This window comes from Cimex lectularius, unplaced genomic scaffold (genome assembly GCF_000648675.2).
Source record: "Cimex lectularius strain Harlan isolate CLEC.00 unplaced genomic scaffold, Clec_2.1 scaffold269, whole genome shotgun sequence".
NCBI lineage: Eukaryota > Metazoa > Arthropoda > Insecta > Hemiptera > Cimicidae > Cimex > Cimex lectularius.
Genome location: NW_019392860.1, coordinates 464,034 through 480,976, shown reverse-complemented (window position 1 = coordinate 480,976; position 16,943 = coordinate 464,034). Strand labels below are relative to the sequence as shown.

The 16,943-nt window shown below is 35.0% G+C and overlaps 1 protein-coding gene across 1 annotated transcript in view; it reads right to left on the bottom strand.

Moving 5' to 3' along the window:
- LOC106660825 (rho GTPase-activating protein conundrum) overlaps positions 1-16,943 on the bottom strand; it is a 90,590-nt gene that overhangs the window by 30,203 nt on the left and 43,444 nt on the right. The window contains exon 3 of the mRNA XM_014383792.2: positions 6,568-6,692. Coding sequence (XP_014239278.1) covers positions 6,568-6,685 — 118 coding nt within the window. The 5' untranslated portion in view covers positions 6,686-6,692. The remainder of the gene's footprint in view (positions 1-6,567; positions 6,693-16,943) is intronic.

The window sequence follows — 16,943 nt, the reverse complement described above, 5'->3', positions numbered from 1 at the left end:
AAGTTATTAGCGAGAATGGAGTGGTTTCAACCCCGCTCTGAGGAACATCTAGTTCTCTGGGGTAAGTGTGAGACTTCTGGAAAGAAAAGTAAGTTATTAGCGAGAATGTAGTGGTTTCAACCCCGCCCCGAGGAACATCGAGTCTCTGGGGTGAGTGTGTGACTTGCATAGTAAAAGTAACTTATTAGCGAGAAAGGAGTGGTTTCAACCCCGCCCTGAGGAACATCTAGTTCTCTGGGGTGAGTGTATGACCTATGGGTAGTAAAAGAATTTTTTAGCGAGAATGAAGTGGATTCAACCCCACCCTGAGGAACATCGAGTTCTCTGTGGTCAATGTGTGATTTATGGGTAGTAAAAGTAACTTATTAGTGAGAATGAAGTGGGTTCAACCCCGCCCTGAGAAACATCGAGTTCTCTGTGGTGAATGTGTGATTTATGGGTAGTAAAAGTAACTTATTAGCGAGAATGGAGTGGTTTCAACCCCGCCCTGCGGAACATCTAGTTCTCTGGGGGTGAGTGTATGACCTATGGGTAGTAAAATAACTTATTAGCGAGAATGAAGTGGATTCAACCCCACCCTGAGGAATATAGAGTTCTCTGGTGTGAGTGTATGACCTATGGGTAGTAAAAGTAACTTATTAGGGAGAATGGAGTGGATTCAACCCTACCCCGAGGAATATCGATTACTATGGGGGAGTGAACATGCCCAGACTTCTATGTTTGTGGTGATGTTTTGTTTTGTAGTTGAGAACCTGAGTTAAAAATGAGAGTCTAGCAGTTTCGGATATCGTTGTAGTTTTCGTACAAAGGCAGACAGTTAGTAATAGATCGAGACGCTCAAATGGCTGAAGGTTGAAAAATACGGGTGAAAGACCAGAAAGAGAAATAAAAACACGCAGAGGGTCGGCGATGACCTCAGGTGTTTGTCGGTCCCTAACTTCCCACATTATTGGAGCGTCCGGACACATTTTCTCATCTGACATTGAGCAAATAAATCAAATCAAACCAACAAATCAAAATTCAACAAAGCTGACGTTAAAATGTTATAGATTTATAAAGTAACGTTTGATTTTTATAAACACCAACGTTTGATCAATCAAGATTACATAATTTTTTATTCATCGTGTTGTTTCAAATTTATGTTATATATATAGCTAATATGGAAACGTGGCATATGCTTATACATTTATCGCCAAATAAAATATAAGAATAAAAAAGGGCCAATAATCAATTTGACCTTTGAAAAATAATAAGTACATTCTTCATATATAAAATATATGAAAATTTATATTAACTCCATAAATCATAACATTTATGATTGTACGTAAGAATGAGTGATGTAATGAATGAAGTAACAACTAACTTTTAAAAATAATTCATTGAATTATTAAGTTCTCTCCAAAGAACGCAAGAATATTAATTAAGCAATTTGTTGTTTTAACAGCCTGATTTATTATTATTTTAATGAGAAAAAGGTGTTGGCATGAACTGAAATAGTATATAAGCATATTTTTTAACATAATTATTTTTTGAAATGTCAAGAACCCACATACATACAGAGTGCTTCGTTGTATTTTGTGTATGAACAGGGCGATTCTGTCTCAAAACCTCAAATCCCAGTTTCAATGTGTTATGAAAGAGCTAAATTTCAAAAACTAAGTTAAAATGAAGAATTACCGAACTGTTGTGCCACAAACCGTTCGACGAGGTCCGTCAAGGCAAAACAGACTTTAAACATTGGGCCATGATTAGAATTTAATCATGAGCCGCCGTGGAGGGGTGGCGCGGAAGATGCTTTCTGGCGACGGATAGAACGACTAATCCCAATTATAATCCAAAGGTCCACAACAGATGCCACTGAGTGCATTGGGGGATCATCCTTCTTTTTTTTCCACCGCCCCCTTCCATACAACTGAGGGGTTTCATTATTTTTGGCCTCTGGAACCGGAATTACCGGTCGACTAAATATCTTTGGGAGATGATCGCAGAATAGTGAACGCCTTTAGATGTTTTCCGCCTGGAGTTAACACGTAATTGATGAACACAGGCGTAAGTCGAGGAAAAATAGGCAAAAATTGTTAATGTAAAGATATAAAAAACTAAGACATACACACAAACGTCCATTGAACTCTCACCAAAAACATCAAACATAGACAAATTCGCAATAAGCACTCATCCACAAAACATCGAACTCTTGTCTAAAAAACAACACACAAAACAGAGTGATACTCTCTCACTCACTCTCTCTCTCTCTCCCTCTCTCTCTTTATCTATCTATCCCTCCCTACCGCCGTCTCTCACTCACTCGCTCTTTCAATCACCCACTCACTTTATATATCTCTCAATTTTATCTAAATCCAATCAATTGTCAATTCTTAATCTGCATACGTTTATTTATCTATCTTACGTCTCTTTTTTCTCTCACTCACACACCCTCGCTCTCTCTATACTCCCTCTCCCTCTCTCTCTGAATCATTCACTCATTCACTTTACATGTCTATCTATTCGATCTATATCCAATCAATTATTTCTTCTTAATCTACATATGTATTTATCTGTATCTCACCATTTCTTTTTTCTCTCACTCCCTCACTTGCTCTCTCCCCCTCTCTCCCATTCTCCCTCCTTCCCACATTCTCTCTTTCAATCACTCACCTTATATGTCTATCTATTTTATCTATCACCAATCAATTATCACTTCTTAATTTACATATGTGTTTTATCTGTATCACTTTTTCTCTCACTCACACAATCTCTCTCTCTCTCTCTCTTTCTCTCACTTACTCTTCCTCTTATTTCTTCCTATTATTTCCATTTTTCTCTCACTCGCACATTCTATATCTATCGCTCAATCTTTCACTCACTTTGTACACCTATCGAGCTGTCTATTTATCTACTGTATATCCAACTCATTCTTAATCTATCAATCTGTGTCTCTATATACTTATCTTATTAATTCTCAGTTACTCCCCTCTTTCCTAACCACTCTCCCTCACCCCCTCCCTTACTCTCTTTTTAAATCACTCACTCAGTCACAACCATTTCTTTTCTTCTCTCACTCACACAATCTCTCTCCCTTTCTCTCTCTTCCCCCCTCTCTCACTTACTCTTTCTCTTCTTTCTTATTTCTATTTTTCTCTCACTCACATATTCTATTTCCATCATTCGATCTTTCACACACTTTGTATATCTATCTATCTGTCTATTTATCTATATCCAACTACATATATATATTTTGTTAATTCTCAGTTACTCCCCTCTTTGCCACTGACACGCGCACACACCCACGCTAGATTCACTCACACCGGTCTAAATCCTATTCTTCCTAATTCCTTCCACCTCTATACTTGATCACTCTCTCTTTCTCTCTCTCTCTCTCTTTATCCCTCACCGTATCTATTTATCTGTTTGTCTGTCTATCTATCTATCTGATCAAGTAATATCTCTTTCTCCCTATCTGTATCTGTTTGTTTTTTGTAATTTATTTATTACTACCTGTATTAATAAAATATAAATCTCGTAATTTGAGGTTATTTACATTTATACACTGTATATCATGTCTTAAGCGAGTCCCCAACCATTGTCAGTCTCCCATCTGTATCTGTATGTCACTAACTCTCAAACACTCCTCTCTCTCTCTCTCTCTCTCTCTCTCTCTCTCTCTCTCTCCCCCTTTCTCTCTCTCTCTCTCTTTCTCTCTTTCTATCTTTCTTTCGTTCACTGACTCACTCTATTAATTTATCTATCTACGTCTATCTGTCTCTCTAACCACCTAATATCTCTTTCTCACCTATCTGTTTCTAGCCAAAAATCAATCACTCACACACTTTCACTCACTTCAATGCAAATATTTATATGTCCATGTAACCCATTATGTTTTTCACAATCCATCTGTCTCTATGTATCTATATTTAACCTCTTAATCAGTCTCCTCTCGCTCCCGAATGCGCTCACTCGTGTCTGCTTCTTTTCTTCATAATTTATTCCACCTTTCTACTTGCTCTCTGTCCTTCTCCCTTTTACTCTTAATCTCGTTATCGATCTATCTCTATTTATCTATATGTTTTTCTTTTTTCTCTCTCTATTTATCTATTATTGTATCACTATATGTCTCACACACTCTCTACAGGATATACGCATATTCAAAATTATACCATCACAGTCTGGAAAACGTAAATTGTTCTATTCTTCAAATCCACAGTAAAATAGTATTGCAACTCATAACTACGTCTTTCAGAAATTAAATCAAAATTTACTGGACCAAATAGAGAGAATTTTCGCTGTTCGACCATGACTTAATTTCGACATAGGAAAAAACGGACAGAAATTTTGCAAAAACGATGTTAGGGGACGTTTTCACAGGGTACCGGTTGCAAAGATCGGAAAAAGTAGATTTTCTTCCAGAAAACAAAGAACGCTCAGGAAGGTCACCGATGATGAAAGACAACAGGCGAATTGTAGGTTCGAATCGAAAACGAACCGCTGGGATATAACGGAGACGGTCACCCTGTTAAAACCAGTTCCGGCCAATGGGAAATAATTTTAAGAAAACAACACTTCGGGCAGGTATGTAAAAAATTCAGAAACGAAAGAGAACGCAGTAAAATTTTAATTATCCGTTTATAATATTTGATATAAATGGACGTTTCGTTGCCCGGAAACTGCCTATTTCGTGTAGAATACAGATAGAAAGCTAAGACTGAGAAGAAAACGAAACAAATTTACTTAAATAAGTATGTATTTAGTTATAGGAATGTTTTTAAATACAACGAAACGTTTAATAGAAAGTAATTTAAAATGGTGCAAAGAAAATAATAATACCAAAGCCAGTAAGAAAACAGAACTGTTTACTAAACAATATTTGTCTTTTAAAAAAAACAACAACGCGATTATCAAACAAATCCCATCATGGAAATTCAAAATCCTTCAGTTTATAAACAAATTCTAAGAGATTTAGATAGAAACAATCCATAAATATTGCGATCCGCTTTTCTTTTTTTTTTTGACAGAGGAATCCGACAGCTTGGTCATTTCAGCTCCGAAACCCTAGCGAAATACCGCTATACATTCGATACACAATCACACTAATAAATACATTCATACTTAACATGTATACATTGATCGGACCCATACTGTTTGGTGGATAGAGTGCTCTATATTCCTCCATCTACCTGTTCACTACAATAAACTACTCTAATTTGGAGTCGGTGGGGTACTTTAAAAGTTTTCCGCTGTCACGCACGCAATAAGTCACGCACGCAACATGAAGGGCGATGGAGATGCTACGTCACCCTCAGCCCCTCCCGATTCACGCTAATAAGTACATTCACACCAACATACATTGATTGCACTCATTCTGTTTGGTAGATGGAGTACTTGATACTACTCCATCTACATGTTTCCTATAATAAACTCATCTAAACTGGGGTCGATGGGTATTTTTATAAAATTTCCGCCATCCACAACCTGAGAGGCAATTAAGAAGCTACTTCGCCATCAGCCCCTCCCTATTCACACCAATAAATATATTCACTCATACAAAACACATAACTTAACATGCAACTATACAATAAAAAATTCCCAATTCCCTTAAAAAGAGGAATGGGGGACCCTGAAACTCGCTAGACTGTCAGAGAACCCTCTTTAAATCTGGCAGCATGCCTACTCGCCCCTGTAGGGAGCCTTTTTGTGTTATTCTTGAAAAAAATGGTTGTACGTATCCACTGGAATGTGAAATGAGTGAATTTAGCTGATGTTTATCGACATAATTTCAATTAGGCATACCTTAAAAGGATAAAATAAACCTGTTAAGTTGGTGTAAATAAAGCATCGCCCTGAGCGATTAAAAAAGCATACTAATCTAAAGCATGACAAGACTTTAAACAGTACTTTTATTTATTATTTCATTCGTCAATTCTTAACGATTCACTCTAATCCAACAGTCGACAGGCGATACGTTCTGAAGCGTGTAAGTTATTTTACGGGCGCAATTACGACTGGTACCCTTTAATCATCTATCAGGCCGAAATATTCTTCGAAGAATGATGGTTGTAACCAGATTTCTGCTTCCAGGAAGGGCAATCATTTTTATGAAAGTACCACGGATAATTGGATCCGTCAGGAAACAATTACAACTATTATAAAAGTATTGGAACAAGGAGACCCTAAGCTCAGCCGTTTAATATTTATTCAGGTATTTCCTTATTAAAAAAAAAATGCTTTCTTAGGTGGGAAATGTATTTTTGCCAAAATCCACTGTTATTTTCGATCAGTTTCAAAATTACGACGTTTGTACTTTTCAAGCTCTGACGGATTCACTGCCACTGCGGAAACTAACATCTGAGTTTCTCGGATGTGATTCACTTTGGCGAGAAAATACGTGTCATATTTCGAGAGTGAAGAGAAAGTCGCGAAATGGGTTTCGTGAGGAATGCCAGCTTTCCGGGATGACGTCCCGCCCGGGAGCCCACCGGGAAGGTCAATATCAATAATTACTGCCTTAATTACCCCTCGGATAGACAGTTTTTTTTACGTAATATTCGTGAAAGTGCGATTTTCGACACTCACCTGCACACGGAGACGTCGGTTCCTCCTCTTGGTCCTGGGCGGGAGGCCGGTACTGGAGGAGTATCCTGTACTCGTTCCAATAGTCCTGGAACTCCCTGTTGTCCTCGAGCGCTTCCATGGCGTTTCTGGAAAAAAAGATCAGACATTTAACACAAAATGTTTTAGAAAGAAAAGAAAATTCACGCATGTTAAGAACCGTGAAGAAACAAGAAAATCACTCGCTATTTTAAAACAATCTTGACATTCTCTGCGGTTTATTTACCTCTTTTGTTCAAGTTGGAAAATATACTGGGCTCTTTAAAATAAAAACTAGGCCAATAAATTTCATCCGACATTGTAAACAGTCAAGCGAGTCATACTGCGTTAAAATATGAGAAACTATATGTGTCATTCCACACATAATTTCACAACCAGAAAGGCAGATTTGTTTGTCAACCAAAAAACCGCCTTTAACGAAAAAATAAAATAAATCCTCACAGATTAAATACAACACGAATGGATTTAGCCGCGTACGAATGTTTAACATCACACATGTCGATTAATCAAGATTACCAAACATAAAAAAAAACATCATTCTAAATTGGAAATAATTCAAATGCAAATTAGAAGGACAATCACGAAATTTATATATTTATTTGTTTATAATTCAAGGGTGCATATTTTATCAACGGAGTAGAAAGTACAATATTAACTTCTTTGTTTTTTTCTCAAGAAAAAATCTGAGAATTATTTTAGCTAGTTATATTTTACCGAATACTAGGGGTGAAAATTGATTTACTACTTTCGACTTTTTTTGGTGAAAAAGGTGCTTATTTACAATTTCATATTATCTTTCAGACTAACAAAATATAGATACAATACACTCTCACTCCCTCTTTCTCTCCCTCCCTCTACACTACTCACTCACACACTCTCCTTATCTATCTATTGGTATTTGTGTGTGTATAATTCTCAATCATACTTCTTTCACTGACTCACTCACTCTCTTTCTTTCTCTTCTCTCTCTCTCTCTTTCTGTCACTCAATTCTCACACTCTATCACTCACGACATATCTCTTAATCTCCTCTCCACCTATTCTCTTTCTGTCACTCTTTTCTTTCTCACCCTCTCTTTGATGCTCTTCTCTGTCTCTTTATCTGCTACTTACAGGGATAAGGAGAGTGTGCCTTATCTATCTATTGGTATGTATTTGTGATTAATTCTCAATCACTTTTCTTTCACCCTCACTGACTCTCTCTCTTTCTTTCTGTTACTCACAAACTCACAAATTTCTCTCTCCCCTCCTCTCTCTTTCTTTCTCTTCTCCCTCTCTTTCTATCACTCATCTCACACACTTTTTCTCATTCACCCATATTTTCTCTCACTCTCTCCTTTTTTAACTATTTCACCTCTTTATTTATTTATTTCCTCCTCTCTCTCTGTTTTTCGGTTTCTCCACGCTCTCACACACACGGCAGCAACAAAACACCATCGCTAATTAACAAACATTTGCTTAGTATTTCTGTATTTTTTTCAATCTCTGACACTTATTCGCTCTCTCTCTCTCTCTCTCTCTCTCTCTCCCTCTCTCTCTCTCTTTCTCTCTTTCCTCTGGTCAACTGTAAGAGGGGTCGTTCGTGACATAAATTTGTGATTTTTTTAAAATAAAACGATATTCATTCACTCTCTCTCTCCCTCTCTCTCTTTCTCTCTTTCCTCTGGTCAACTGTAAGAGGGGTCGTTCGTGACATAAATTTGTGATTTTTTTAAAATAAAACGATATTCATTCACTCTCTCTCTCTCTCTCTCTCTCTCTCTCTCTCTCTCTCTCTCTCTCTCGTGGTATATTTCTGAAATATTTCATTTCACATATTCCTAATATTAGTGATTTGGAGATACGTTTTATGTAGATAAATTGTTAGGTTTACTTTAAGGAAAGTTGTATTTCTGTGTGCTTTATTTGTTCTATTATTTCATATCTGGAGTTATTTCGAGAACTTTATTTTCATAATGTGTGTGTGTGTGTTTATATAGATATAAGTAATGCGATTTTTTAAGTCAATTCAAAGATTATTTCATAATTTTACATGTATTTGTTTTATCTATTCTCTTACGAGATAATATTTCTCGGATTCATTGCGAAAAGGAATATCTCTTTTAGAAAAAGAGTATATTTTGCTGGGTTGTTTTCTCAATCAATGCTGATCAAAGTCTACAAGAAAAACTAGATATTTCTTTATAGCCAAATTTATAAATGAAACCAAAACCTAATCAATTTGGCCCGTTGAAACGTGCCTGCGTTTCCTCGTACTGTGCTGTCCCATTGTGGTCAAAAAACTTCCTTATATATTTTTTTCTTTTTTTATGACAGGTAGTACAATCAAAGAACAAACGTTAAATTCTATTTGTTATCAATCTTTGCAAAAAAAAAAAAAAATTGTAGGTCAAATTTAAGCGTATTATGCTGTTGGTTCAGTCAGGTTAAAGATAACGCGAGTATTAACAAACAATGTAGTTTTTAAAATGTTTAAGTTTTGTTTGTAAGTTGTTATCTTTCAAAAGTGTGTTAAGGACGAGGGAATTTGTTCTTAATGAAGTGCGAAAATGATACGCCTCTAAGTTCAGTCAGTCTTCGTACGTGAACTACAAAAATATTAATTCATGGCCGAATGCAAAGAAATACAAAGTAAAGTCGTAACAAACAAAGGGACGACCAGGTTAGTGTTACACGGATTTGGTCCAAACTTTTTTTTATGATTCTACACTTCAAAATATCGGATCCGCCATTTCGTGAGAATAGGCCCTGGTTTCGCCAAAAACTTATTGAAACTTGAAATTTACGTTTTTTAATATTTTAATTTATGCACTATAATTATATAATATATTGTTATATTGATCAGCAAAACTCCCCAGCACATTCTCATCAAAATTCAAAATTTTGAAACAGGAGGGACCAAATATGATTCTGGTTGAACGAATTTATTTGTTTATTTATATTGTATAAATATATTATATTAATAAAAATTATAAGCATTAGATACATTTAATTAAATGAGCATAAATTGTTATTTAATATTTTAATATTTTCAAAAAAATATTTTTGGTCTAATAATTTGAACGAATTTAATGTATTTATTTTTATTGTACAAATATATTATATTAATACAAATATAAGAATTAGGTACATTTATTTAAATGAGCATAAAACAAAAATGTTCTATGACTATAAATTTGGTATGATTTAAAAAGATAAATCAACAAAATGCTGGATTTTTTTTTCATATTTTAACAAACATTCTATGAACAAAGTAGGTCAGAAAATGGTCAAAACTGGGATTTGACCTCATTGTCATGATTCTAGCGTTATAAAACCATTAGATGCCGACTTTCGCGGAAATCTGTGCAAATTATTTTTTTAGCTGATAATTCGACGACCACTAACATTCCTAAAGCGTGACTATCACATTCCTAGTGCAAGCTTCAAAACATGATTTTTCTCAAAACCAAGGGGACCGATTTTAATGATTGATAATTCTTTTTAAAGGAATTGCCAAGTGCATTTTATAACAGTATCAAACATTAAAATCGGAGTATTTTTTCCATTAAAACAAATGAGGTTCATTTTTGAGAAATAACATTCCTATTTTGAGTATTTTTTAATAGAAATATTTTATATTTTTTATGGTACATAGGCCGTTAAAAAGCTAAGTTCCTCTTCTTTCAAATGTCATGTTTGAACTTAAAATCCTTTTAGCCATTTTTGAATTATAGCCGCTTCAATCAGATATTCCGATAACGACTTCATAAAAATCGGATAAAAGTTTAAATTCAAAACAAAATTTATATTTAGAGATCTCTAGAAACGCTAAAACAAATTCCATGAAGTAAATTTTTTATGATCCAGTTTATGATGTTAGAAATAAATTTGGTTTTTTGAAATTTTTTGGTTATTGATAAACTTTGATAGATTTTACTATATTTTTATTCATCTTTTTTCTTAAAATCCACGGTTTTTAGTAATTATTATCCAAAAGGTTGAAAAATCCCAAATTATCCGTCGTTGAAATATTTCATTTATTTTGTCTATTATATCTACGTTTCGGGCTTAAGGGCCCATCATCAGGACCTAAACATGGAAAACCTCATGGTACAATTGCCATCCGAAGATACACACATAAGTAATTTAAGAAAAAAAATATATTGATGAGGTTTTCCATGTTTAGGTTCTGATGATGGGCCGTAAACCTGAAACGTTCATGTAATAGGCAAAATAAATAAAATATTTCAACCACGGATAACTTGGGATTTTTCAACCTTTTGGATAATATATTTTTATTGCAATTTACATTAAAAAATGATGTAAAATTATATCTTCATACAGTTGAATTGAGCGAATAGGACAGCGAAATAAAATTATTAAAAAACGTCTACATTCAACTACATTCATAAAAAAAATGGCGAAACTAGTGCCTATTCACAAGAAGTAGCGGATACGAATCCGATATTTTGGAATATAGAATCACTAAAAAAAGCTAGCTCCAAATCCGAGACACATCAACTTGGTTGTCCCATGTAAGGCATGTTGGTAGGACTTGGCCGAATGACGTTTTCCTCTGATTATATAATTGAATTGTTTATATCAAGGGTGTAGTCGAATTTAAAGAATGACGCTTTGGTCGAAAAATAGCGTCGTAAATATCGCAAATCGAATCAGGTGAAAGACATTTGAAAAGAAGAGAAAAAAAACCACATGCCAGAGGGGGATAATCTGTGTCGTATCCTTGGTTTGAGAAGAACCGGTTTGCGAATGTTGACAAGTTAGCCGTCCTTGGGGGCCCACCTTCCCAACTCACGCCTAAGATTCTTTTTTTTCTCTCTATCTACCGACGCAGATATAATAAATGTCCATTTATTTTATAACTGTTTAGTATAATATACCAATTAATATTAGTACCTTTTTGAATAGAAATGTCAATAAAGGTCGAAGACCGAACTGTACGAGAGCGAAAATGTCAAGAAACAACGTGTTTCCATTCGAACTTCTTAGGACCGCACGCTATCACCACGGATAAAACTGGCACATATACCTACACAGTAAACGAGCCGTGGAGGACATGGAAAAAAGAACAACTAACTTATGTAAATATTTTCGATTTACAGAACAGTATGCTCTTTCAAACTCAACCACTGTATACACAGCGGAATTAACCGCCATACCTAAAGCTCTTGAATACATTAAAAAAAGGAAGGAAACGAAATTCGGCATATTAACGGATCGAAGCGCTGTAGATAGTATAAGGTAACCCCAAGGCAAGCTGAAGAGTTAATAATTATATAATCGCGGAAGTTTACCGAAAGATCTTTGAGCTAAAAAAAAATTGGAAAAACTGTCACAATAAGCTGGGTTAAAGGTCACGCAGGTATTCATCATAACGACAGTGGATACATCGGCGAAGGAGGCCACTGTATCTCGTGTATTCCATCGGTTGAAAATTCCTAAAACAGACGGTAATTTTGTTTTTCAACCAATTGCGTTCTAATCTATGGAATAAAGAATACAGCTCAGCAACAGCTGGCGAGTACTATCGACCTTTATTCCCAAAGCTTAAAGCAAAACCGTGGTTTTCGGCAGGCAAAAGGAATTCTATTCAATTATTTTCAGAATGGAAACTAACCATGGCTTGTAGGGGAGTTATGTGCTTAGAATTGGAATAAGTACATCCCCAAACTGCACAACATGCGACAGTCCATCAAATCCCAGTCATCTAATACTATGAATGCCCAGGGTAAGATAACGAGAGGAAACAAATAGGGACTTCAGTGTATTTGCCCCAATAAGTCTTGAAACGCTGTTGGCAAGTAACATGACGGTTTTGGATTTAATTTACAAATTTCTTAAATAAATTAACATGTCTTTTTACGATCCGGGAGACCTACTAAAATGATGAAGATAATACTTAAATATGTGCTGTTTAGTGACCGTTAGTCAATGATTATTTGGAGATCGTGAGATGCGGTCTGATGTGACGTAGGTTTTACAAAAACATTTTCTTTATCGTGTCAACGTTTCGATCTTTATTGAGAACATCTTCAGGGCTCAAAGTGTTTGTTTTACGTGTAGATGTGTCATTCTTGTGAGTCGTGTTGAGAGTGCTGCACCAAGTAAAAAAAAAAGTTATGTAAATCAAGGAAAAGTTACAGCTACAATAAAATACCGGGATTTTTAGAAAAGGATGAGAGAGCATTAAGCTTAAAGTTGATTTTTAAAGAGTACTACTGAGTAAAAGTAATGATCAAACATGGTACATTAATCAAAACCCAGATACCACCCAGGCAGTCAACCGTGCAAAGCATATAACGTAAAAGAAATCTTTCTGCGACGAAACCATCACGTGAAATACAGATAAGATCATAAGTTTAAATCGATATGATTGATTATAAGTAAGTAAAGTAAGTAAAATAATTCCTGTTATATACGAGGACTTAACATCCGACTATCCGTTGGGTATCGCGGACGAGGGGTTAAACCACTTTATAATACTGCTTACAAACAATTTTCACTTAAAAACCCCCCGGCTGGGCCGATTCGAACCCAGGACCGCTATCTTGACAAATACGATTCGGACGCCCTAACCATGATGAACCCGAATCTGAATCATTTCAGAAACGTTTTCCATTAAAAATAAATGTTTTTTTCATTAAGCAGTCGTGTTTTCACAAAGGGATTTTTCCATCAAGTAAAAGAAGCGATTAAAAGCCAAAAACGCACAATTGAAAAATAATGGAATCCCCCTAGTTTCATATACCAGGTTTCTCGCCTTAATGAACCGTGAAATTAAACATCGGCATGATTGTTCAAGCATAAACGAATGAAAATAAAAGAATCTCACATATAACCCGCGCGTGATGTAAATCTCATAGGAATGAGAAAAGTAGTTGAATAATTTCTCACTCTTGATCCGCTGTGATTTTTTTTTCTTAAAGTGGTTTCATCATAAATTCAATAAAGACAAGCCTTTACAATTCGTTTGTTGTACAGAACAATTAGATGGTTCAACAACTGATAACTTTGTCTTTTTTATCAGGGACAATAATTCTATCGTACGGCTACTTCGGACATTTTATTAGTAAAAATTACGCAACTCGTTTTTGTCTTTTTTAAAAATATTTTATCAATGTGATTTTTATTAAATTTATTATATAATAAGTAAAGAGTCATCAAAATCCATTTATCATTTTTCAATACTGCACATCCAAAAAATTACTTACGTTTGAAAAAAGTCCAACTTTAAGCACCGAACGTACGTTTTAATACATCCAAAGGTAGCCAGAACTCTGGCTCTAAATAATCCCACGTCCAGACATACGCGTGCGCGTGCGCTCTCATACGCACAAAACGGCTTCTTATCCAAAAGGGTGTGTGGCTTCTTTAAATATCATGGAAAATCATCGAAGAATACTCTTCTACAACAAGAAGAATCTTGGGACCAAAATTAAAAAAAAAAAAAAACACCCAATCGCCAAAGTACAAGGCACGTTATTAAGACATACCTAAGGATAAAATATTACAGAGGGCAAATAAGGATTTCTGTAATAAGTGAAAATATTACCAATTATTATTTAAAACAGAACGAAGTTTCTTCAGACTATACATCACGCCGAGTTTGAAGCTTTCAAATAGATAAACATTACGTAATTCTTCGTTAATTTCTTCAGAGTTACAATCGCCGACCGAGTAGTTAATGTTTACTCGTAATTTATGTTTTTACCCATTATAGAAAATACTTAAAGCGGTTTAATCTGTATTTTATTTCGTAGGTCCGTTTTCCTGCTAATTGGTGTTTTTTATCTTTGTCTCGATTTAAAACTCTTAAACTGGTTTTTATTATGTTGCCGTATGTCCTAGATCAATGATTGCAAGTATGATGTAAATATAAAGATCTATCTGATGATTTTTGGAGCTAATCTAACTAACAATGAATGAGATACTTACGATTTGTTCCCCATTGTGACAACATTCTGACTGGTGGTAGTTTTTACAAGGAGCAATTAAAAACCGATAAGATACTGACTCTCAATACTGACCGTGTCCAGTGTATCTACGATATTTATACAATAAAACGATTGAACTGACCTTGTAAAAGGCTGAAATAAAGGTAATATTATTTAGGAAAAAATATCTTGTCAATTTATGAAAATAATCTTCATCATGAAAGATCTATTGTTCGTCATGTTTCTTTCTTAAAATCTTCATGATTTTTCTCAGCATATTGCTAGAATAAAAAAAAATGAACGTTCCAAAAGAAGAATAAACTGATCCAAGGCAAAAAAGAACTAACTCCTTCTGAAATGTGAACAATAATGGGACAAAACCTGTTAAAAAAAAGAGGCAACAGGGCCAGATAATAAATAATAAATCCAGTTTTAAATAAATAATGGGTAAGAAGGGATCAAAAAACACGGATGACTTAATGAGCAAGGCATTTGAAGCAAATGACCCAAAGTCCTTCATCCATACCGGCTCATTCACTGGACTCACTGAGTAGAAAAATCTCAAGATGATTCACAGGACACTAATCTAAAGGACCATATTCATCCAGTAGGGATCTACAGAAATGAAAATTTTTCTTACATATATTCGATTATAAAGTTAGATGGTTACACGAAACTGCCAACAAATAATTGTAATATAATTAATCTTTAATTAAGGTTTTGGTTGAGATAAAAGTCAGTGTCACGAGCGGGATTCGAACCCACGACCTTCGACTAAATACGCAGCTGCTCTACCACACGAGCTATCGTGACTTCGATCCACTTGGACACTAACTTCCCATCTCAACCCTACCTTTTGAATTTGAATTCCTTTTGAATTTTCCGATTTTTCAAATGTCGTGTAATCTATTTGATTCTCGGCGTCAAATGAGCTTGCTTTAGTGAAGTATACTTCATTTTGCTTATTACATCTATTAGGTTTCTTGGTCCGATTGACCAAATAACTTCTTTCAATTAATTAATCTTTAATTAAGGTTTTGGTTAAGATAAAAAAGTAAGTGTCACGGGAAGTTAGTGTCCGAGTGGATCGAAGTCACGATAGCTCAAGTGGTAGAGCAGCGGCGTATTTAGCCGAAGGTCGTGGGTTCGAACCCCGCTCGTGACACTGACTTTTTTATTTTAACCAAAACGTTAATTAAAACCGACAAATAATCTAATAAAAAATTTCAAGGATATACTATCCATGCATAACAGAGTTACGAACGCATTAAATTCATTCAGCTGAAACCTCAGAGAACTGACAGGATGCTGACCTCTTAAGAAACAAGAATACAAAAAAGATCTAGCAATCTTTCACAAATAAATGGATACTACTAAGTAACCCTAGTAACCCTAAGTACTAAGTACTAAGTACTAAGTAACCCTAAAAACCCAAGTCGTTAGTAACAGTAAACAATCGACCAATAAAAGAAAACTGACAGTTAAAATGTGCCAACAGAAACGAAGTTATTTGCAGACTTTAACTCATATGTCTCCAACTGTGAACTATAGTAAACAAGAAGCTGTTAATTAACTAAACCTAGGTAGTTGGAACATCATGGACCTAATACAAACCATTTAAATAACTGACAGCATACCGTTATCTTAAAACAAATATGCAAATATGCACATAAAATGTGCCAACAGAAACGAAGTTAACTGCAGACTTTAACTCATATGTCTCCAACTGTGAAACCATAGTAAACAAGAAGCTGTTAATTAACTAAACCTAGGTAGTTGGAACATCATGGACCTAGTACAAACCATTTAAATAACTGACAGCATACCTTTACCTTAAAACAAATATGCACATAAAATGTGCCAACAGAAACGAACTTATCTGCAGATTTTAACTCATATGTCTCCAACTGCGAAGCCATCATAAACCTGATACGAGAAGCTGTACAAGAAACTAAACCTAGGTTGTTGGAACATCATGGACCTAGTACAAACCATTTAAATAGCTGACAAGGCACCGACATCTTAACAACATATGCATACAGTAAGTATTAACAGTACAAAATCTATCGCCAGATTCTCCTTCATATATTATCTTCTACTGTGAAGCCACGTTTGTATATTCATGAAACTGTTCATAAATTAAACCTAAATTTTTAGAACATCTAATACCATCTTGTAACTACTACAAAGCAACTTACAAAACTGAAAAAACACTGACATCTTAAGAAGCATATGCACAGAACCAAATCTATCGGCAGACTCTTCCTCACATATTATCTCTAACTGTGAAGCCTCATCTAGATAGATTTAGGAAACGGTTCATAAACTAAACCTTAATCGTTAGAACATCTAATGCCATCCTGGACTTTGTACAAAACAACTTAAGACTAATGGCAGGATTGTA